Source organism: Passer domesticus, chromosome 5 (assembly GCF_036417665.1).
Source record: "Passer domesticus isolate bPasDom1 chromosome 5, bPasDom1.hap1, whole genome shotgun sequence".
NCBI classification, from domain to species: domain Eukaryota; kingdom Metazoa; phylum Chordata; class Aves; order Passeriformes; family Passeridae; genus Passer; species Passer domesticus.
The window spans coordinates 69,954,106-69,976,505 of NC_087478.1; the positions used below are offsets into that span (position 1 = coordinate 69,954,106).

A 22,400-nucleotide genomic window follows, 5' to 3' on the forward strand; every position below is an offset into this window, starting at 1 on the left:
CATCTACTCCATTGGGCTTCCTGGAACACACAGCAGGACTAGTGGACTTCACACCTTTTAACCACCTCACACCACCTGACCCTAAATCCTGCCATAAATCTCTAATGATTGAGTTACAAACTTTGCATGGTCAGAGTTCTGATCCTACTGTGTAAAGCCCTGAAGCCCTTTGTGCCTAAGAATGATCATGAAGTGTCTCTGCTTCTTATCATCCTCTTGACAGACCAGAAATGCTTCTATTCATCTTTAGGAACAGCACTCATAGTGAATTAATCTATTTTAACTTGCTATGGGCTGAAAAATACTGGGAACCAATAAACATAACACAGCTTCCAAGTGGAGCATACAAGGGGTATGAATGCCTTTCTCTTCCTCCTTCTCTCCTTAGAATATCGGAGCGGTGGAACCCTGCGGTTCGGAAGAGGATGCTGAGTGACAGCGGCCTTGGAAAGATTTCTCCCCACTACGAGGTACCTGACAAACAAAAGGACGCCAGCCAGACACATATGCTGCAGTAAGAGCCCTCTGCATTTCTCTGCTTGATGATGCACTGTCCCTGTCACCACAGACAACTTCTAATGCCTCCTTTAAGCTTAATGAATTGTGCTGACATGCTGAAATTTGCTATTTCTCTTTTGCTTCTCCCTTCTGTTCTTCCTCTTTGTCCATTATTTTATGTGCTTGTCTTTGCTTCGTTCTTTATGCACCCTCTCCTTTTAATAAACCTAAATCCAATTATTTGAAAGAAAATACCTTATTTTTGATGTCTGAAGTTCCAGAAAACCTTCTTGGCAATTGGTTTGGTGAAAGGTCAAAGCATTCACCCTCAAATTAGTTCTAATGCAATGTGATAAAGCAGGAACCTCTATAACTGCTGCTTGCTGTCAAAGGTGTAGGCAAAGGTTTTCATATCTTGAACCATGTAGGATGGCTGTACAGTGGTTTTCTTTTTGATAATTTCCCCATAAAAGAAAATTTTGCCTTAGTACTATCTACTATGTTCAGATTGATTTAAAAATACCTCTTATTCTGCTTAATGTTAAAAATTGTTCTCAACTTTTTGGTTATTTCACTTTAGATTTTCAAAACTGCCAGTGGATCATTTTCAAAGATTAGATGGGAAATGTCTGTCAGAACTCTGTTTGTGGCTTTGAAAGTTATTTGTGATTTGGTATCATATTCCACCCATTCCCCAATAATTATGTTATGTATAATTGTGTTTTTAGTTCTATTGTATCAGCAACCCTATGGGCAGCTTTTAAGACATAGTATAGAAAAATTAGGATTAGTGACAATGTTGCCTTTTTTCAGATTTTTTTTTCTGTCAGGATGTGTGTGGGAGAGGACTGCAAGGTAGAGGGCAGGCAGAGCCTACAGCTCTGGGACAGCTGCAGTGGGGATGGCAGGCTGTCTAGCCATGTGGCTACCAACTGGAAACTTTCCAGCTAACTGGAAACTGCTGTCAGGAGGAGATGTCACGGCAAGAAAGGGTGATCAAGGTAGCACTGCCAGGAGAAAATTGCCTGGTTTTCTCCCTGAGGAATTCTGGATTAGTTCTTGATATTCTTTGAAAAGTGAAAAATGGTGAATTTAGGTTCATTTTTCCATAGACTTGAATGGAAGAGCCCAAAATCTGAAGCTGGCAAAGCTGTGAGAAAAATGATGCTTAGACAGTTTTAGGCAGTGTGGAGAGATGGTGAGAACACATGGACTTATTTCTTATTGATAAGAAGAATGATTTTGTTTACATCAGCATGACTGGAAATGTTTGCTTAGCTATAACAATTACATTTGGTGGATTTATTAAGCACAAAGGAAGCTAGTAGCATTGCTCAGAGTAAAGTGTCCCTGGCACTGCCTACTATGAGGAATTGTTTACTTTACAAGTTCTCTAAACTTTAATTGTTTTGGCTGAATTTTTTCATTCTAAGACTCAGTCTATGACTGATTATTTTTCTTTTAGTAAAAACTTTAACAAAAAAAAAGCCGGTTCTTTCTTAAGACAAGATTTGTGAGAAATGTGCTCCTTTAAATGACCTTCCTTCAAATAAATAAATCCACTGGTTCTTTCCTGAGATGTGTTAGGGCTGGTAGTGGAATGAAACTCATTGGAATGAAATTTTGGAAGCTTGACATTTAGTAAAATGTCATCATAATACCAGGGAGATGCCTTTTGCTGTCTTGAAAATTACCCCTAAATTTGCCCTGCTGATGAGGTTGTTTGTGCATTTTGGAGACACCTCAGATTCAAGAGCTTTGCTTTCAAAAGTTTCTGTCTGTACATGCTCACAGAGGAGTTATGCTTCTCTGTGCTTAATTCAGGTTGCAGACCTGCCTGCAGGGCTGAGGGAAGTGGGACTGTGCTGCTCATTAGCTGTTCTCCAGCAGCAAGGAGAAAAGGGATGCATCAGTCATGTTAAGATGGAGGTGGTCAGGAGAAGGTGTATGATGGAACAAGGAAAAGAGGCTGCAAGAGCCAAAGGAGTAGAAGCACAGAGGGAGCATGTGCAGGGCTTGAGGAACAGGGTTAAAGGATGGGAGCTGTTCAGGACACAGAGGATAACCAGGTGTCTGGGGAGTAAAAATGGGAAAAGGAGGAGGGCATGGGGTACAGATAGGTAAGAGATGTGTGAGACAGGCTAGGGGCATGGGGGAAGGGTCTCTGTCTGTTTCTCTCCAGAATACAGAATTCTGACTTTAATCAGGTTATTACAGAGGTGGGCAAGCTCTGAAATATGTTTAGACACTGCTTCACTTGCTACCAAGGTGGAAGGTGTATGGTAAATGAGTCAGGGGACCTCAGTGGAGGCAGCAAGGTATTATTAAATTTTAGACAGCTGAATGATGCCCTGTGGGACTGGCTTCTCTTTTCAGTATCTGTGACAGAATTTCTGAAAGGTGAGGATTTACGATAACTTTTCTCAAGTGGCCGGTTAACCATGGGCTCCTCATTCTGTGCATGTCCACTGTGAAGTAGGTTCGGTTACTGGGGGACCACTACAAAGAAGTTTTGAAAGAGTGTGGAGGGCTGGAAACTGAGAAATAGGATTTCTGTTGCCTCAGGTTGTATGACTAAAATGAATAGAAAGTTTGTGCCTGCTTTCCCAGCTGCAGAATACAGATAATATTGCACCCTCACCTTAAAGGGGCACAGTGAGGGTAAATTTCATGGTCTTGAGAAACCTGGATACTATGGGGAGACTCTGTCAGAGATGCTTAGCAGGACATGAATCATTTTGCATGCTGTGCACAGTTTTGGCAGTGTGGAAGAAATAAATCTTGAGGCGGTGTAGTGCATATACAGGAGGATATCGAGAAGGTTTTGAGTTAAACTCTGAGGCAAGAGTCCAGTAGAAGAAACTAGAAAGTGGCAATGTGACTAAAAGTTTTCATAACATTTGAGTGCAACAGGGTTGCAGTATGATGAGCTTCTGGTTGTTTGACTTAGCAATGAAAAAATAAATCTTTAACATAGCACTTGAAAGAAAAATATTAGTACTTTAGAAAGCATTATTATATTTTGGCAGCTGAAGTTTCTCACGGGTTCTTTGCAGAGATTTGTCACTTCAGAAATTATTTTTCAATTAAAACTTGAGAAAAGGATTTCAGCAAAATTCCTAAACAGGAATATGGCAGAGAACAGAGCAGTCAATTCTTCCTGTACACAGAGTTCTCATGCATCTTCTAAGAGTCATCAGCATCCAACATGTTTATCTAGTCAGAAATATTGTACAGCTCAAAATGTGTTATCCTATAGCCTAGGGCAAATGACAGGGGACTTGGTGTGAGAGAAAGGGTCATAGATGACACACTGGGAGTGCTTTCTGGTAATTTTTTCTCCTAAACAGGTTATGACAACAGCTGGTCATAATATAGCTTCAGAATGCTTAGAGTGTATCTGTCATCATTATATATACTCATATAGAAGTCTGTAATTGCATATATATATATATATATATATATATACACACACACACTCACATATACTCACATTTATATAAAACTTCTTTAAGATAAAGTGTTTCTGATAAGTGAGGAATGTAGCTTAAAATTTGAAGTTGAATGATCCCTTATATTATTTCAATAAATGAAAACAGAGAGCAGAATACCTGATCTAAAAATAATTCTAATGTTAGGTGTTGCTTTTGATCACAAGCTTGTTTGGTTAAAGCATAGTATGAATATAATGGTTTTGAGGCAGGGGTCTTTCTGAGAGAAAAATGATGTTTTTGTTTTCAGTTAACTGAATTAATATTATTTTCAGGTAGAGGTTGGTTAATAGTATTTCATGTTTTGTTCCTTATTTGATAGATCTTTGATCTGTGATGGGTTGGACAGGACATGAAACAGTGTCTTGATGCAGTAGTCATGAGCTGGGGTAGATTGTAGTTTAATAGAAACATCAATTAGCATGAACACTGTTTAAAAAAAAAAAACAAAAAAACAACACATTGGGAAGACAATTTACTTGGACTAGAGGTGTTTGATCTTGAAAAAAGATAAATGTTCTGGTCTGACTGCACTGATACAGAAAATTGGACCCTTCCTTTGTAAATGAGTGGTTTCATCCTATGATTAAATAGTACAGTGAGATGCAGAAGACCTTACAGCCTGCTGTGTGTTTGTTGTTGGCCATATATTTCTCTTCTTCGTTGTCACCCTGTTATATAATGAGAGCTGGAAAATTCGATAAAATAAAAACCCCATCAGCATACAGAGATGAAAAGGTGACTATATCTTGGTAGCGGTTTAATCTACATCTTTTAATTGAAGTAATTAATTTTCCCACCATCCGGGGCAGTAACCAGCTCTTTTCTAGCATCTGTCCAGCTGTGATGGTAATGTGTTTCCCAAGCTGCTGGCTGCATTTTCTGAATCAAGTGCATGGCTTATGAAGGGTGGGCGAAGGTTGGCCAGGATGCCATCTGGTCTTGTTAGGGAGAGGAAGAAAAAAAATTCCTGTAGGTGCTGGAAGATGGCTGCACCCCTTTCCACTAAATAGACATTAATTAGCTAGTAATACCATCCAGGCATTGCTTTATGAAGCTATAATAACCTAGTTTCTCAGAGGGAAGAAGAAAAAGGCTAAATGCCAAGTGTTTCACTCAGCCACAAGAATCTGATTGTTGCCCAGGAAATCAGTGTGACAACACAGATGTTGCAAGGTGGTTTAGGGTATTTTTTAAAGAGAAATCTTCGTGTCTTACAAGATGAGAAGAACATCAGGGATACAAATTTGCATGTTAAAGGAGAAAGAATGCTAATTTAGTGGAAGTTTAGAAAGAATAAAGATTCAGAACGTGCTAGGCAAGGACTGCCTGATGACAGTGAATCTTTAAAATTTCAAAGGTTGGTAAGGACTTGAAAAATCCAAGGTTTGCCTGAAAAATAGTGTATTGGAAAACTCAGCATCAGCTCCTCCACAAGCAGAGTTGTCTACCCTGGTGTTTTTGATAGCAAAATCTGAATTAATTTTCAGGTTCAGATTTAGTTCAAGCTCCCTTTATAAAATTATACTGCAAGAGTGAAGTGTGTATGTCTTAATCAGGTATTTGTATACCTGTAAGAATTTCTTTCCATTTTGCAGATGAGACTCCATGAGTACTGATTGCTTTCAAACAAATCTTATTTTAGTGAAGGTGTAAATCACCATTACCATTACTGTACACTCCCATGTAGTACTTATAATGGAATTCAACTATAACAGAGTGCAGTGTCTTTTTTTTGCTTAGCTCTCCATTTTCTTTCTCTTCTGTTGTCTTGGATACTTTTACAAATAGCATCTTTCTCACTACCTAAAAGTGGAGCATGAGAGATTTGCCTAAAACACTCTGCTTTTTGCTAGGAAAGTGATGTAAAAAACACGGGGTTGGCACTGGAAAGGAAGGTGTAGACCCAAAGAAGAGGGAAAAGTGTTGTAAAGAAGACAGCATTATTCAGAAGAAGGTAAATGTGTGTTAAACAGGAAAAGAACTTCAAAGAAAGCAAAGGAAAATAGATTATAAGAATACAGCAAAAGAATAAGAAATTGTTTAGATGGAAAACATGTTCCCTACATGAGACTGAGTGTGAAAAAAGTGATGCCTTTTGGTGTGGGGTCTCGTTCTGTATTTTTAAAGCTTTTGCTATTTGTCAGCATGATGCAGTCACACTAAAAATTTTATACACATCCCAGATAGAAGCTACAATTTATCCACCATTAGGCAAACCTTTATTCAATTCCTCTATAAATCTCCCCTTACTGCCACTGATGAAGAATTCTTTGACAAGGATGGCACCTGTTAAATTTTTTTAGTCTAGTGTACAGATGTGGTAAACAATGTAATGTATTTTAAGCTTTGGTTGTGAATACAATCTCTCTATATTAATCTTAGCCATGTTCATTGTTTTGGGAGATTTTCAGTGGGGAAAAATGCAAGAATTATTCAGGGACTCCTGGCCATGTCTGATTAATAGACACATCTTGAGTCAGCTGTAGATGAAAGGCAGAGTTGGGAGAGGAAAACAATGCTAAAAAGAAAGAATGGAGAGGAATGTTCATACTGAAATACCTTTGCAAAGACTGGCCTGCATGAGATATGCTCTTGGCTTATTCTGAGTGGGTAAAACATGAGAACAGATGCTCTCAACTCAGGATTCAAGAGGCTTTGAGCTACTTCAGCTGGAGTGGTACCATCTCAGGGATAGTTCTGGAATGGAAAGATCCTGGAATTTAGTTCTGGTGTCTGAAGGCACAAAAGCAGGACAAAGGAAAGTGGTGCCACATACAAGCCCTGGTAGGTCAGGGGATGAGCCACGGCTTTATGATGATGGCATGCACTGGACCTGAGGGACCTTTGCAAACAGAATCAGATGGTTCTGGAAGCTATTAAAAACAAACTTTCAGCAACTTCTGGTGTTACCTTTAAGTGATTGCATACAGGCAAAACCTTATTTCATCATCTATGCCTGTGTTTTGATTAGTAGAATTTTTATGTCACTATTGTCAACTCTGGCCTTATCTATAGAGAACTAGGCTGTAGAAAATTCATAGGTAGTACTTAAAATTTTCTGCAACAGTGATTAGTAATTGGTACCTACATGTCATCTTGACAACCCCAGCCCAGTAATAGTGAGCTTTAAGACACAACTTTTCCTTCTGCTCTTGTTAACCATAATTGGGAAAAGAAGAAATCAGAAATTGGTTTAGATTTGCATGTCTATAACCTTATTTGTATATGTGAATGCAATGCAGAGAGTGTGTGTTTTCTTCAAGAATGAAGTCTCCAGCCTCTGCTGTTGAGGCAAAGGGGTTTTAATAACAGTGTGTACATGTGAAGTGGGCTTGTACATCCGCCCCTTCGATAGATGGCAGAAACAGAGCACATCCTGTACTGTATCCTGTACAGTGTTCTTTTTTTCCTCGGTACTTATTACCAATACATTTCAGCATTCAGCATTTAGCTCCCCAGAGTGGACTGGGTGTGATTTTGGCTTCCTCTTTTCTCACCAAGCTGCCCCCTCTTAATGACTTTAGTGGCATCTCAACACCTGATGCACAGCTGAGGAAATTCACCCTGCTGGCGAATTATTTTGACAGACAGTGACATGCAAAACACTCCCACACACGATGAGACTACAAATTGGCTTCTTTAGAGAGATCTTGCTTCTTGACTGGCATCCCACTTTCCAAAAGGGAAATGCAAGCAGTTCAGCTCTCCTCCTCTCCTTGGGGCAACTTCAAGCAACAGAATGCACATGTACTTGACAAAGAAACCATCTTATCTGAATGTTAAAAAGTCAACTACTACCTAGTTTGAAAATGCCTTCTGAATATTTCCAGTAGACAAAGGGGCAAAGCCCAAGTTTTCCACATGGGTTAGAGGTTTTTATTTTGGAGTGCATTTAAAGGATAAAAAAATTATGTTGGCAAAGTAGAGATAGCTGGGTACCTTGGTTTCCTTGAAGTGGTTCACCATAACAATTATTAATCTGCTTTCCACTCTCTGGCTGATAGCCAAGACTGAAGCAATAGAGTCTGTTTTCTGTCTCTTTTTTTTTTTTTAACAACTGTGTTCTTTCCCCCCTTTGCTTACATCCTTGCTTGCGTACTTTAGTCCTTGATTTTCAAAGCAGAATCTTCTCTGAGAAGACAGCTTTACAGCAAAGAAGGCAGGAATATATCAAGAGAAAGACTTATCATAATCTCATTTTATTTTTGTCTGGGTAAAAGGAAATGACATTTGATAATTTAATTTTTGGGGCCTACTGCTTTCCCTGCAAGCATTGGACATGTGGTAACTGTACCTGGCAGGAGCAGGGTAGCATCAGTGGATCTGACAATGCCACTGTAGAATGTGAATCTCTCTACAGCTTTATGGACTGGAAACAACAGACCTACAGTCCCCAGTGACATTAAAGGTGGTGGAAAAGGGGATGGATGGGTTTACTGGGGTGATAAAAGATGATTGACAGAAAGATATATTATTCTGGGTATTCTTTAAGCACTGTTATAAATATAGGTCAAATATTCTCCAGTATGGCTGACTTAAAAGCCAATCAAGGCTGGAAAAGTTGTGTACCTTGTAGTTTTAGACATTTATGTTTGTATTTATGTGCTCTTACTCATTTGTAAGTGTTGAAGTAAGAAAAAAACAACCAAAACCAACAAAAACCGAACCTCCCAGTCCTAGTTTTCTGGGCATTGCACAGGAATAGCAAGCCTGTGGCCATGTGCTCTGTGCCTGCCATAAGGAGCTGCCATCTGCTTGGAGAAGAGACTGGTTCTTAATGTGTTCTCACTCAGTATACCAAGCTGTCTTATCAAAGCCAAAACTAGTGAGCTTCAGAGCTTGGGTAAGAAACAGCCCTGTACATGTGTTACACACACATTGGGCTATACACTGTGTTCAAGCTTTCACACCTGGACATCTCATTAGATGCATTCAGACTGTATTTCCATTCCTGTTCATATCCCTAAGTTCTGGTTTAACAGGCTTTCAAAGAGAATAGAAATGTAGTTTGGTAAAATAGCTGCTCTAAAATACCACACAGAAGTACTATTTCACCTGAGTTGACTGTGTTAAATTTTAAAAAGCCAAGCCTTTCAATAATTCTTTAGATATCATCATGTTTGTATTTCTGCTGTGGCTGAAACCTGGGAAATGTCTAAAATACCATGCGACAAAAGGTAAAGACAAAGGATAGTTGTGTGAAAGTAGGTCATCTTTTGAGGTTTGCAATGGAGTATTTTAAACCTGCAGAAATTAGTGTTTGGTGAGGCTGGGGATGATATTCTGATATGAGCCCTCACTTGACTCATGGAACAAAATGTGATAATTTTCACTGGGGCTGCTTGGAAAGTTTATTGTTTCCCAGGCTGTGTGTCTTGGCATGGCTGCTCTGCAGGAGCTGCCCTTTCCCTTCCATGTCTAGTGTGAGTGCCTGTGTCCCCTGGCTCTGGTCTTATATGTCAGGGTGTAGGAGGTACAGTGCCTCTTTAACACGCCTGCCAAAGGACTCGGGTGAGCAGAGAAACTTCTGAAAGCTTAAAAACATTCCGTCTGTCCCTGCTTGCCTGCTGCTCCTCTGCACTGGGAAAGGCCCACTAAACCCCACAGCTTTGTCTTGGTAGCTGAGACAGAGAGTGTTTAGCAGTGCTGGCACAGAGGTGTCTGCAAGGCAGGGAAGTACACTGGGAGCAGGGCCATAACAGAGAGCCTTGCTGAGGTTCTGGCAGTGCTGGTACCCATGGGCAAGCAGGGACAGATGGACCTGGCTAAATTATGCCAAGAGTTGAAATCAGAGAGCCAGAGGTGGCTTGGAGCCAGTGTAACCCTGACTCCTAGATTCCTGTTTCTGTGCCAGACATCTAAAAGTGCAGCACAAAAATCATATCTGAAACTCTCAATATAAGTTCTTTCTCCATCAATTAGTCTATAGCAGGAGAGTAAACTTCTCAGCAGTTCTGATCTGCCTAGGATCTCTGTGTTATGCATATTAACTAAGGTGATTTTTAAATTTTTGGATTATTTTTTAAAAGATAGCAGTAAAGTGAGGGTTTGTTAGTGCTTAGCACTTGTGGAAATCAGGTGACTTTTTAAACATAATTGCAAGAATCTGTTTCTGAGGGATTAATGTGTTTCAGGAACAAATTGCTGTTTCTCAAAAGTGACGAGTTTGCATTATTGTAACAAACACACCATTTAGCGTAGCTTCTGGATTTTTTAGAAACCCAAAGTGGTCTAAAATTATTTGGGTAGTACCTCAAGACACAAAGCAGGTGATGTGCTTCACCTCCATCTAGCCTGAGGGCCAAGTGAAGCTGTGTCTTATGAACCGGGTTACACCTGAGGTGCTCAAAATGGGGCTGTCATGGCATTCTGCATAGCAAAATAATTTCTTTCTCTGGGTTAAATAAAGCTGAAGTCCCAACAAAGTGACCTCTGATTAATCTTTTCCTGGAAGAAGTAAAAATGCATCTATTTGTTGTTGAGGAAAAGCCAGATGTTTTGTTACCTAATAGATATGACTTTATTCTCATGTAGAATGATGAGGAAATGCATAAATGTAGCCACTTTAGCTCCTGTTCTAGGTCTTCTTAACAGTAACCTGTGTCAAACAACCAGGTTATTGTTTCACTAAAGCATTACATAATGTCCTTAGATCTCGCTTTCCATAGGTCAGTGAGGATTTGAAGATTTAATTAAAGTCTGGAAATGGAAGAAGAGTATTTCAAAGAAGCTGGGATAGGACCCTCTTCAAAATTATTCTCTTGCATTCCACTGAGATATTTTAGTGCCATGTGATGATAAGAGAAAGAAAGGCCAAGTATTTATAAAAAGACAAAACAAAAAAATGAATCCAAATAAACTGTGATTATTCTACAGTGATCTTGCTTCTCATTTGGAAATACCTTCTTTTTCAAGTAAATACCAAGCCAGCTTGCTCAGGTCATGTTTTGAGGTGGAACTATCTTATCCAATATAAATTTTATAGAACATTTTTATACCTTTTTTCTCCTTTAAAAAAATTAATGATAGGCATGTTGAGGCTTATAACTGATTTTGTAATAAAATCTTCTATTCCCTTTTTAAGCAGCAATTCCTAGACAACTCCTCTGGGTGTCAGTACAGCTTCAGGTATAGCTGCATTGTGGTCTTACAAGTCTTTATTAAAACATTCCAGAGTGGACAGAGAAAAGGTAAGAGATAAAAAGTTAAGAAGTAGTGGAAAAAGGCATGTGACAATATAGGGGACACTGACATGCCTGAGAACCAGCATGGAACACATCTGAACTGCCCTGGTTTCCCTAAGAAGCACCAATTACTTTCCTGTATGTTGGACTGCACGTGAATAGCCCGAGGCAGTGACTGCTGTGCAGGTGGAGACGGAGACTGCTGAAGGAAGTGATGCCTTGTGAAGGCTGACTTAGAACAGAGACTAGATGGAACTAAAAAAGAAAGTAGGTATTTATTAGGAGGCCTCAATAGGTACATCTTGGGCAGCACAAGAGCCCAGCCAGGGCTACACCAAATATGAACCCAAAATGGTGACAAATATGGACAACCAGTCAGGGGGGTCTTGCATTTTTATAAGTTCTGGTCCATTAGCTTATTGGAGTTAATTGTTCAATTACACCTTTAAGATATGAAGTCCCATCTTTCTTGTTTTTCTCTCTTCAATCCACATTGTTTAAGTTCTTGGACCTAAGATTTTGATCAGTTGTCTTTGGTCCTAAGCTAGGAAAGGAATTATTTTGTCTCCCTACTCTGTGAAGAGAGCTTACCATTCCTTAATATGAAACTCGGAAGTACACTCTAAAGCAGTACAGAATCTGAAAAATATAAAAGATACAATGTGAGGCATCAGAAGTTACAGAGATGCTAGAAGGAATACTGATCTTGTCCTTTAGCAGGGTTAAGAAAGGATAAGATCCCTAGTGTTTGTCTCTAGATGGTCATTGCAGGTTACAGGACATGTCCAAAGAGATTTCTTCAAAATAATAAATAACTTGAATGAAATTTCTCATATTCAGGGGGCTTTGCTGGTTAGCATTTTCCCATGTGTGTGAGGCAGTATGGTCATTGTCTGTGAGAAATATTTGGGAGGAAAGAATGACAGGAAAAATGGGCTAGTAAAACCAGAAAGCTTTGTAGAAATACTTTGAGAATTGCAGAAAAACTTGGGTTGGGAAGAACTCTGAAGGTCATCTAATACAAATCTTCAGGATAGATCCAGCTAGATGAAGTTCAGAGCCTTTTCCAGATGAGTTTTGAATATCTGCAAAACTAGAGATTCAACAATCTCTTTACACAGCTTGTTCTTCTCTTTGATCATCCATGTGGATAGACATTTTTTTCCTTAACATCCCATCTGAATTTCCCATGTGCCAGCTTGTGATTGTTGCTCCTTTCTTCATGCAGACTCTGTTTTCGCTATCCTTTCCTGTTAAGTAGTTGAAGGCAGCAATTAGATTTTGCCCAAACCTTCTCTTCTTACTGAACAAACCCAGATTCCACAGCCTGTCCTCCTAAGCCCACAGCATCTCTGCAGCCCTTTCTGGAACTCAGTCCAATTTGTCAACATCTGTCTTGTTCTCAAGTCTCCCAAGCATGGAGTAGAGGGTCAAAAATCACTTCCACATACTTTATGACTCTGCTCTAGCAAATACAGCTCAGTGTGTCTTTGGTCATTTCCATTGCAGGGAACTCTGCTGACAGATTTTCAACTTGTACTCTGCTAACATCAGGCATCCTTTCTGAAAAGCTTCTTCTCAGGTGTCAGACCCCCAGCCTGTCTTTTTGCATGGGTTTACTCCTCCTGAAGTGCAGGACTATGCATTTGCCTTTGCTGGACTTGCTAACTTGCTGTACTTCTCCAGCCTCTGATGGTCACTATGACTGGGAATGTATAGGATCAAAGTGGAAGTGTGGGGAAGCTCTCAGAAATTCTTAGGCTTTTATTTCTTCATCAAGTGCCATGCCCAGACTGAGCATTATCTGCTCAGGGACCAGGAAAGCAAGCATTTCTGCCTTTCTACCAATAAAATTATGTACTGTTTGCAGCTGGGACTGCAGGGGACTCGCAGTTACAGGGGTATTGATACAAATTGCTGAATGAGAGGATTTCCTCACCTATATTTTAAAAATACTTGATGTGCTAAAATTTTTCTTCATTTGCAATCAGAGGATATGTGAATAAATCCCAACAGGGATGCCACTTTTGGTTCTGAAGAGATGCACTCTCAAAATGAGAAGGAATGGGTTTAATTTGACAGCTCTTGCTCTCCCCTTGTCACAGGCAGCTGTTGTCAGACTGAATTAAAAAGTTTGCAGAAATACATTCCTTAAGCAGGAAAAAAAGTGGAATGGTCATAAACCCCAGTAGAATTGCTGCATAGAGATTGTTATTTGGCCTTTAAATATTAAATGGCTGGTTTTAAATAGGTCTGGTGCAGATAGTTTCTGCTACAGGTTTATTGATTAAAATAGCTGCTTTACATCAGCTCCAAATTTGTTTCTCCAGAGGCTTTTGTCTTCATGAATAATGTACTCTTTTGCTGAAATTTTGTTAGAATTAATCTCCTGGAGTCTGGCTGTATATCTCTAGGTTCCTAAGTCTCAGTTGACTAGGCTCAAAATTGTGATATTCCCTGCACTTCCCTCCTTAGAAATGAATAATCCTTCTTCCACCCATCTAGTCTGAACAAACTCAGTGCTTGCATATTGGACGGTGCACTTGGAAGCAGCTATGACTGTTTGGCTCTTTGAGAGAGGTTTGTATGATACTGAAGGTTGACTTGTCTACACTGAGGATTAGATTTCTGCAGCAATTTATCCAAACCCTTCAAGAGTGAGTGGGAAAATTCCACTGAGCCTTTGATCAGACAGTGAACTTGGAGGCTTTTTGTGGTTTCAGGTGGGCAGGTCTCATTCCTTCAATATTGTAAGGACTCACATTTGCTGGATGCATCTAGTATATGCATGATCAGGCTTTTTTTTTTTTTTTTTTTTTTTTTTTTTTTTTTTTTTTTTTTTTTTTACACCATTTTATGGCCTTTTTTATGCATTTCTAAAGATATGCACCTTGATTTCTGGAAGAAGCTTAAGGATTTTTTGCTAAGCCCAAAGGGTACTGTTTTGCTTGCGAAAGGGGTGGTGGAACAGACCTTGCACAGCTTCCCCTTGCAGGCTGAGGCTTGCAAGTTGTGCTATCCCTCTGGGTTGAGTTTGCCACTCTGCAACAGGAGAAGACTACTGCAGGACCTGTAAGAAAGGAGGTCAAGGAGCAGCATGCAAAGCAAACAGAGATGATAAGACCTTTCTTGACAATGTGCTTTTCCTCCTCGTCCCTTCTGATCCTCTTTCCTATCACAGAAATATGTCTTTGCTCAAACTATCTGCTACAACAATAGCTATTTGCAAAACCAGAGCAGGGAGAAAGATTAAAGCCTTTGGTGAAAATATGTGAAATCAGGCTCCACAGTTTCATTATGCATGGGAAAATAAACATCACTGTTGGTAGAAGAGATAATTGAATCTCATGACTCTGGAAATGTAGTCAGTCACAGATAATCTGGCCTGCCTTTACTCTCTTGGGGAGATGATGACCCTTTCTTTCTACAACTTAATTTTATACCAAGATAAAACCAGAAGAAAAAACCAGTTGATGTGTATATATATATATATATATATACATATAAAGAAAAAAGTTATTCCATTCTGAAATGTCCAAGGACAGGATATTGCAGTGCCTGAACCTCTTCCTGAAGATTTTTTCTGTTTTGTTTAACCAAATGAAAATGCCTTCAAGATGTCATTTGGCAAAGTGTTTTGACCCAGGTGAGACCACAGATCTTGACAGTATATTAGTTTTCCTGAAGTATGTCTGACTTGTCTCTAATTTTTTTTAAGGCATGGAGGCTGTGAAGATGATAACTGGCTTCTTTATGACAGTGAAACACATAGCCAGGATCATACTGGGAGGGTAGCTGACAGGCACTAGACAGATGGTTCCTGTGTGAATGTTAGCAGATGAGAATCCTCCCTTCTTGGAACACCTGTCTGGTGACCAGTGCTGCCACAGTCTATCTCTCACACTTCTTACAGACCTGAGAGAAAGATGTGTGACCAGAAATATGAGCATCTACTGGATTTTTTTGTCCTCTCAGGAAAAAGCCCCTGTGGCTGTGGAGTGAGTGGATGTGGTTTAGAGCAGGTCATTAGGCTTTCTCTCTTTCCTCCCTTAGAGCCTGCCATGAGCATGGGGTGGCCGGGTCAGTGCACAAAATGCCCAATTCTATTTAGTGTGGGGGTTTCTGCAGCCTCACTTCCTTCCATCACAGCTACAAACAAGCCTCCCCTTGGTGTAGTTAGGAGAGGACTTGAGCAGTTAGGAAAGCCTCCCTCCCCCTTGCTAAATTGTATGGCCTGGAATTGTAGGAGGATGCTGAAAGTCCTCTCCACTCTGCCAAAATTCTTCATGTCAGTAGTGGAACAAAGGAAGCCCAGTTTATTGTGGTTGAGCCTTTGGTATCTCCAGTGGTGGAAGCTCTCATTGAGGCTTTTCCTGTGGCTGGGATATTCAAAACCTTCCTTTGTGGCTTTGCTGCTACACAGAAAAGTTGAGCTTGTGCTATTTTGTTTCCTGGTGTGTGAAAGCAGGAATTGACTCTCTGTCAATTAACAAGGGATGAAATGAGCCAACAAGCCCAGAGTTTATCAGAGTGAGACAGAGAGGTGCACGTGTACACATCAAGATACTGATATATACCTGATGAAACTGATATAAATAAGGTTATATAAACCTTATTTTCTCAGGATGCCAGGCTGCACAGTTACTTGATGGATCCTTTCAAATAAAAGCATTGCTAGTAGCATCAGTGTAATGTTAAATTTCATGCAAACATTGTATTTGAGACACACAACAAAGCAAAAAGGCAGTAATAATTTGAAAAATATGTAATAATTTTAGGCACACAAAATATGAGTAAACATATTTTTCATCCTCCCCTTCAATCAATGTTTTAATTGAGAAGGCATTGATCTTGTAATAACATCTCTTCTGTTGTTGCTTTTAGGAACTAATGACATCTGTTTAACCAAGCACAAAGAAGAGCCAAATTATAGGATAATCTGCATTGTTTACTTTATTGTTTCAAATAAAGAACTGAAAGGTGATGAAACTGGGCAATTAAGGAACAAAACAAAGAACTAAATTCTGCTGATGCAGTGGAATACTGCACTAGTAATGGAAGGAGAGTCAACATGTGAGCCAAGGAACCTTGCATGACTCTTGCGTGTAAAAATATTTTAAAGTATCTAAAACACTTTCACCTCTTTATATGACCCATTCTGATTTGTTTAACCTTGTAGAAAATGCAGTGGGTTTTGATCTTCAGAAGGGATTCTGCTAGGAGTTGAGGGGAAAAGTCTGTAACTAACTGGTCAAAGCAGGACAGCTCTAGTGGAGCCTTTTGGTTACCTGCATTCCTGCTGTATTCCACACACATGGCTGAAGGGTGTGGGCAGAGATGGCCTGGCTGGCAGCAGAGCAGGATACATGCTTAGGATGTTCAGCAGCAATCAGAGCCTTTAATGGGAGTAGAGGATTAATTAATTCTGATCCATACAGACACATTGGCTTCTTGTGCAGCCAGAATCCTAATTAAGCAATCAAATTTTTTTCCTTTCACAGTGACCATTGCTTCAGCTGTGCTGTAACTCTTTCCTCTCTTTATTTGCAAATCTCTCTCTATTTTATAGCAAAATTTTACATACTGTGGCAGGAAAGCTTCCTTCTTTTCTTTCAATTTTTCCTGTTTGTATCTACATATTTGCATATCTGCCTCTGATGTTCTATAATCCCTCAACCTTCATTTTCAAACCCTTGTTATGAAATGAGATCATGGCTTCTTCCTCAGCTCCTTTATTCCTCTAACCCAGGGTTGCTTCACTTCTTTTCCCCCCTCCAGCCCTCAGCCCCTGCTGACTCAGTTAAATATACATGTGCACTTTTCCCCTTTGTTTCTTCTTTTCCCTTCACCCCTCTGTGGCTGCCTTTCTTATGTTGTCTTTGATCTCTTTGCTGGCAACAATAACATTTAAAAATCTTTTCTAATTTGTTATTTTTGTACATTGTTGTGAAATTAAATATCTTGGAAAGGAAACATGGGTTGCCCTACTCTCTACAGGAACAAACTCTTTGGTGGGAAGCCTGTGTATGCAATTGAAACCTGTGCTGGGGAAGTGCTGAGGAATGGTCCAGTCCTCTGGACTCTGTGCTGTCAGTCTGGTCTGAGTAATGAAGCTATATCCCAGATTCAGCTCCATGGTTAGCCTCAGTTTTGCTAAGCCACGTTACTGCAGCAAAGGGAAAAATGGAGGGCCAGTACTTCCAGGTTCTTTTGTTCTGGGTGGTTACCAAAACCACCAGGAGTGTGATCCTTTGTGATGGGAACTATGACACAAATCCCTGGAATTCACTGAGGTTCTTCTCTTGGTTAGAAGTGATGCTGAGAGGTCACTTGTGTTTCATAACCCTTCTCTCTCTTGGGGTTTTATCAGAGTCCTAATCCACTGGTTAGGGTATCCCATTACTCTTGTGTTACAGCTGGTATGTTGCTTTTTTCTGTACTTACATCTGTCCAGACATTTTTTTTAATCTGTTGTGTCACTTTTGTGAAGATGGCATGAGTTGTTATTAATTATGATTACTGTTTTATGCTAACCACTACATTGATTTATGGCAAAAAAATGACCACTGTAATGACTGTGAGCTCCTACCAAGATGTAATTTCCTTGACTACCCCTAGTTGTGAGGTTTTCTCCTGGCAGTGGCAGCAGCAGATGAGTTTCTGCCAAGTTTCTACAGACAGTCTTTGCAGCAGCCCTCCAGAGATGGCTCCATATGGTCACTCTGGCCTGCAGGCAGAATCTGCTGCTAGATGACCTGTTCAGTTCTACTTTTTTTTTTTTTTTTTTTTTTTTTTTTTTTTTTTTTTGTCAGATGCCTTTCAGTCCTCTCTTCTAAGGAATAAAGAACAAAAATTTTAAATTACTCCATATCCTATTCACCAGAATGAGACTAAACTTTATTTGTGACCTTCCTTTTACCCAAGATTGATCGGATTTTGTTGTTTTATTCCAGGTCACCGGTTTCTTCAGAAGATCAAGGTAAGATCTGTTTTATAGATACTTACAGCATATTAAAAATGAGACCAAAGACTAGTGAGTAAGCTCTGTTTTAACACAGTTGTGGTGGAGAAAGATGTTTTTTTATAAAAATTAAACTTTGATGTTGATGAAACTTTGTTCACCCCTAGACATTAAGTGCTTGATCATTTAGTTAGTTTAATTGGGACTGACAGAAGTTGTTGAATTATTTGTAAAATGAATCTTGCTTAATCAAATTGAACTACTGCAAGAGTTTGCAGTTTATTCATCCACCTGAATAGAGCTTCACCTGTGAAAAATGTGTGGCTTAAAGAACAATACATGTTTTTGTAAAGATAAGCACATCTTTTGTGACTCTCACTGGGCAGCATCTTTGTCACTGAGAGGAGAACGCATTGTGTTTTAAAGGCTTAAACACGCATTATCTTGGGTTACCAGTAAAGTCAGTTTAGTAGGACAGTATGGAATTTAGGGCAGCTAGGCTCTTCTACACGGAAAAATCTCATGGCTTGAGTAGCGGGAGTTGCAGGTTATGGCAATATGCTTGCTGTGAGGGAGACTTGAATGATCTGTTCTTTCCCTATGGCCTAAAGAGGGACTATGTGATGACCAGCTGCTTAATAAAGTGGCAAACTTAAGTCCATCTACAGTATATCAATATATGGCTGCACTGGTAGTGAAATCGAGAAACATACTGTGAAGGGGTGGTAATTGCACTGCCAGAGGAACATAAGGAATGCGGAACAAAAAAAGGGAGACTGACTGAGAAGAGAAAGTTCATCGTGTGGCTCTGAACTGGGAATACTCTTTTGGTCCAAAAAAGAAATATCTATTTTCTTCTGGCATCCAATTTGTATGCAGTCACACAATCAGAATGTTTTCTGGCCAATACCATAAGCATTACTCAAGAAATGTCCGATGGGAATAGTAAGGACTGTTGCAATTGGAGGTGTAAGGAGGTTTGACCCTGGAAGTGTGTCACTGAACTATGTTCACTTGGAGTGTGGAGTGACTAGTTAGGTATCAACCTACATTGTCCTTGGCTCAGCCAAGGTTTTCAGTCCACTATAATGGACGTCAAACATATTGTCATTAATAAACTCTCTTCCATCTCCTTGGTGAGTCCTTTCTCAGTAACAAAAGTTGTAAAGAAAGCCATAAAAGTGAACAAACATGCAAGACCAAAGGTATATCTGGCCCATCTAGTCCATTCCTAGTGTCTGGTAGCAGCAGATCCTGTGACAAATAAAAGTATGAGACTGACAGAAGCATACAGGCTTAATTTCCTGGTATGCTCTATTAGATTTTTATGATTTACAGCTCACTGATTTTGTGAACCAGATGGAGTTTTCCTGTTTAATAGTTCATCTGCTTTTTACCATGACCACAGCTTCTAATATTCAGTACAGGATTGTGAGAAGTTAACAGTATACCTCATGTCTCCAACTCTCAGAAGAGATTTGAAATCGCTATAGTCTAATATACTATTTCAGGACCTGGATTCAAGCTGTCTCTCAGTGCATAAACTTGTTAGTGATGAGCTGTTCTTGCTATTTAATTTCCCTTGCTTTTACTGTATTGCTTCATCTTCATCTATTAGTGGAGCTGCAGACGGTGTATATGCATTTCCTTGTGTATCTTTAAAGGCTGGTATTTGATGCTGTCAGAATGCTTTTCTTCTATCCACTATTTTTATTCTATTCAAGTTTTTGACAAAACCTTCCTGTTTGCCATCCACCATCTGCTGCCGTGGTTTGGCTTTTCAGGTTTGATCAACATCTCTGAATAGCCTCTTCTTCCTTGCCTTTCTTTCCTTTATCTCACAAGCAGCCTCTTCTGAAATACAGAGTGAAAGGCCTTGACCAATTAGTGACATGATAGTGCCAGTTATTAGGAGTTTTGTGACCATGGAGTTTCTAACTAGGTTTGTTATCCCTATAAATATGTAGGAGCTTCTCTCAAGCACAAAAGATTTCCCATTCTCCAGTGACTTTTCAGAAAGAAGGGTCCAATACTTGGATTTCCTCTATCCCACTATGCCACCTACAGACCATGGTAAATGGGCACAGTACAAAAAGGAAAATGGGATAAAAGTGCTGCAGCATAAGCTCTTTAGAGTCTAGAAGGTTCTCAGTCTACTGAGACTGCATGTGTGGAGGCATCTCAAATTAGCCTTAGATCTCAAATATCTTATCTAAACAAAAAAGAGGGTCCATGAGAGCTCCAAAAACTTATCTCTAAATTGCCTGTCTTTTATAGTGTTTATGCAGATGTCTCCTGGCATATTGTTCTTGGAGTATGTATCTTGAAATCAGTTTTGAGACTTATATGTTCATTAATAATCAGTACTCAACTGTGTACCTATTCAATAAGTTAAATATTTACTTTTTTTTTCTTTTTTCTTTTTTTTTTTTTTTTTTTTAATAAGGCAATAATGCTTTGGGCTACATAGTGAGGGAAGATAATGTACCTTCACTGTACCTACATTCTGCCCTGTATTGCAGCTGTTCTTCCCTATTATGGACACCATTCTAGTGCTGATTTTCTGATGATGTGATATGTTGATCATTACTGAGAAAAGGCTCTTTCTCTGTTGTGTTGGATCTTTTGGTTTAACCTCCCTCTTGTTTCTCGATCTTTGTTTTGTCTGCTTTAATATTCAGTTGTCACTTTTTCTTCTACTGTTTCTCTGTGGAATTTTTATTATCATCCTCTTCTTGCTTTTTAAATTACTCATTCCCATTGACCACAAGGTTGCGTTTTGTGTATATTTTTACATTGTGCTCCTCACCTTGGTTTCTGGATGTCCTGCTTCTGCTCCAGTGTGGATAGGCTGGTACAATCACAGTGGGAAACTGTAGCTGTAGCATCTGTAGTGTTCTAACAGACTTGTACCAGAATTAGCCTCTAATGTGAGTGGCACTTCCATTAATCCCTGACAGGACAATGCATTATGCTGTCTTGACAAGAGGGTGAAGATAAAGCACCATCTGTCTGGGACTGGGCATCTATTGAACAAATGTAACTGCACACAATGCTCCTTGTTGTGGACAAGTGTAAGAGGCACCTTTATCAGTTACAAAACAGGCCCATTTTAATTGGCACAGAAAGGGAAAGAGCACTTCTAGAAGATCCCAAATTTCAAAAGAAAAAATACCCAATGCCTCTTAAGGTTGTGTCTTTGTTCTTGGTACAGGTAGCTAGGAAATAGATAGCTAAAGAGTGAAATCCATCAGGTTTTTTTTTTCCTTATTTTTTTTAATAAACAAAAGGAGTAGACAAAACCCCTAATCCTCAAACGTTCTGATTGACAAAATAATACAAATCAAGTAAATCTTAAAGCATACCAGTTTAGATAGGGGATTGATGACTCTGAAGAAGGACCTGTCCAGTCAGGTACTCCTTGTTGCAGCTCCATGCCCTGTAGCCTTGGAAGACAGTAGTTTTCTTTGCGTTTTGGGGTTAGATGAGGCTCAACAATGGGCAAGTGTCAGACCCATGAAGACCTGGTAGATGTCATGATGGAGGGCCAGACAAGTCATCTTTTAGTGAAGGGTATCACCTGCTACATTTTTGCTGTATAAAAAGTCCTGGTGATATGCACACAAGGTCTGACACTGTTGGAGGTTATTGCATGCATTGTGTGATGGGAATGCAGACTTCTAATACATCGTGCTGCCCCTACATAGTCATTGTCTGGTTATCCAATGCACACTTGTTGTCTGGTTATGGTTAGGTGAATAGTTGAGGTTTACCAAACCCTTCATTCACCCAGCACCTGTCAGAGCTGCACTGTATTTTGTGTGCACACTGGATCATGCCTTGCCCACTCCTATTTACAGCCACCCTGCAGAAATCTGTATTAAAAATTCATATTTGTGGTTTCATCTGGCCAAAGTTAGGTCCTTTCTACTATTCCTTTCTTACCTTGTATGTTTGAGTTGATTCTTCATCATCACATGAGCAATTGAAGGAAATGACCTTAAAGGAAATGACCTTATTTCCATTCCAAGTATTCTGAAAAAAAAGTCCCAGCAAATTCTTGAGTGTTTCTATTAACGGTGTAGGGACATTGGTGTGATATCCATGTCATGGCAACTTGGAGCTGATGCTGCTCAATAATCTTGTGTCTGACTTCAAACAGAGGAACCTTGCCTTTGATGGAATTATTCAGTTTTAAGTAGCTATACTAATGCACCTCAAGTAGCAGTCAACCAGCGCTTAATCCTTACACACCTGAGTTGT

At 39.6% G+C, this 22,400-nt stretch overlaps 1 protein-coding gene across 8 annotated transcripts in view; it reads left to right on the forward strand.

Annotated features, from left to right (window-relative positions):
- The window catches only part of DGKI (diacylglycerol kinase iota), a 201,466-nt gene that overhangs the window by 153,174 nt on the left and 25,892 nt on the right, over positions 1–22,400 (forward strand). For all 8 annotated transcript variants that reach the window (XM_064420908.1, XM_064420900.1, XM_064420902.1 and 5 more), the window contains 2 exons: positions 389–514; positions 18,130–18,155. In XM_064420908.1, the coding sequence (XP_064276978.1) occupies positions 389–514; positions 18,130–18,155 (152 nt within the window). The remainder of the gene's footprint in view (positions 1–388; positions 515–18,129; positions 18,156–22,400) is intronic.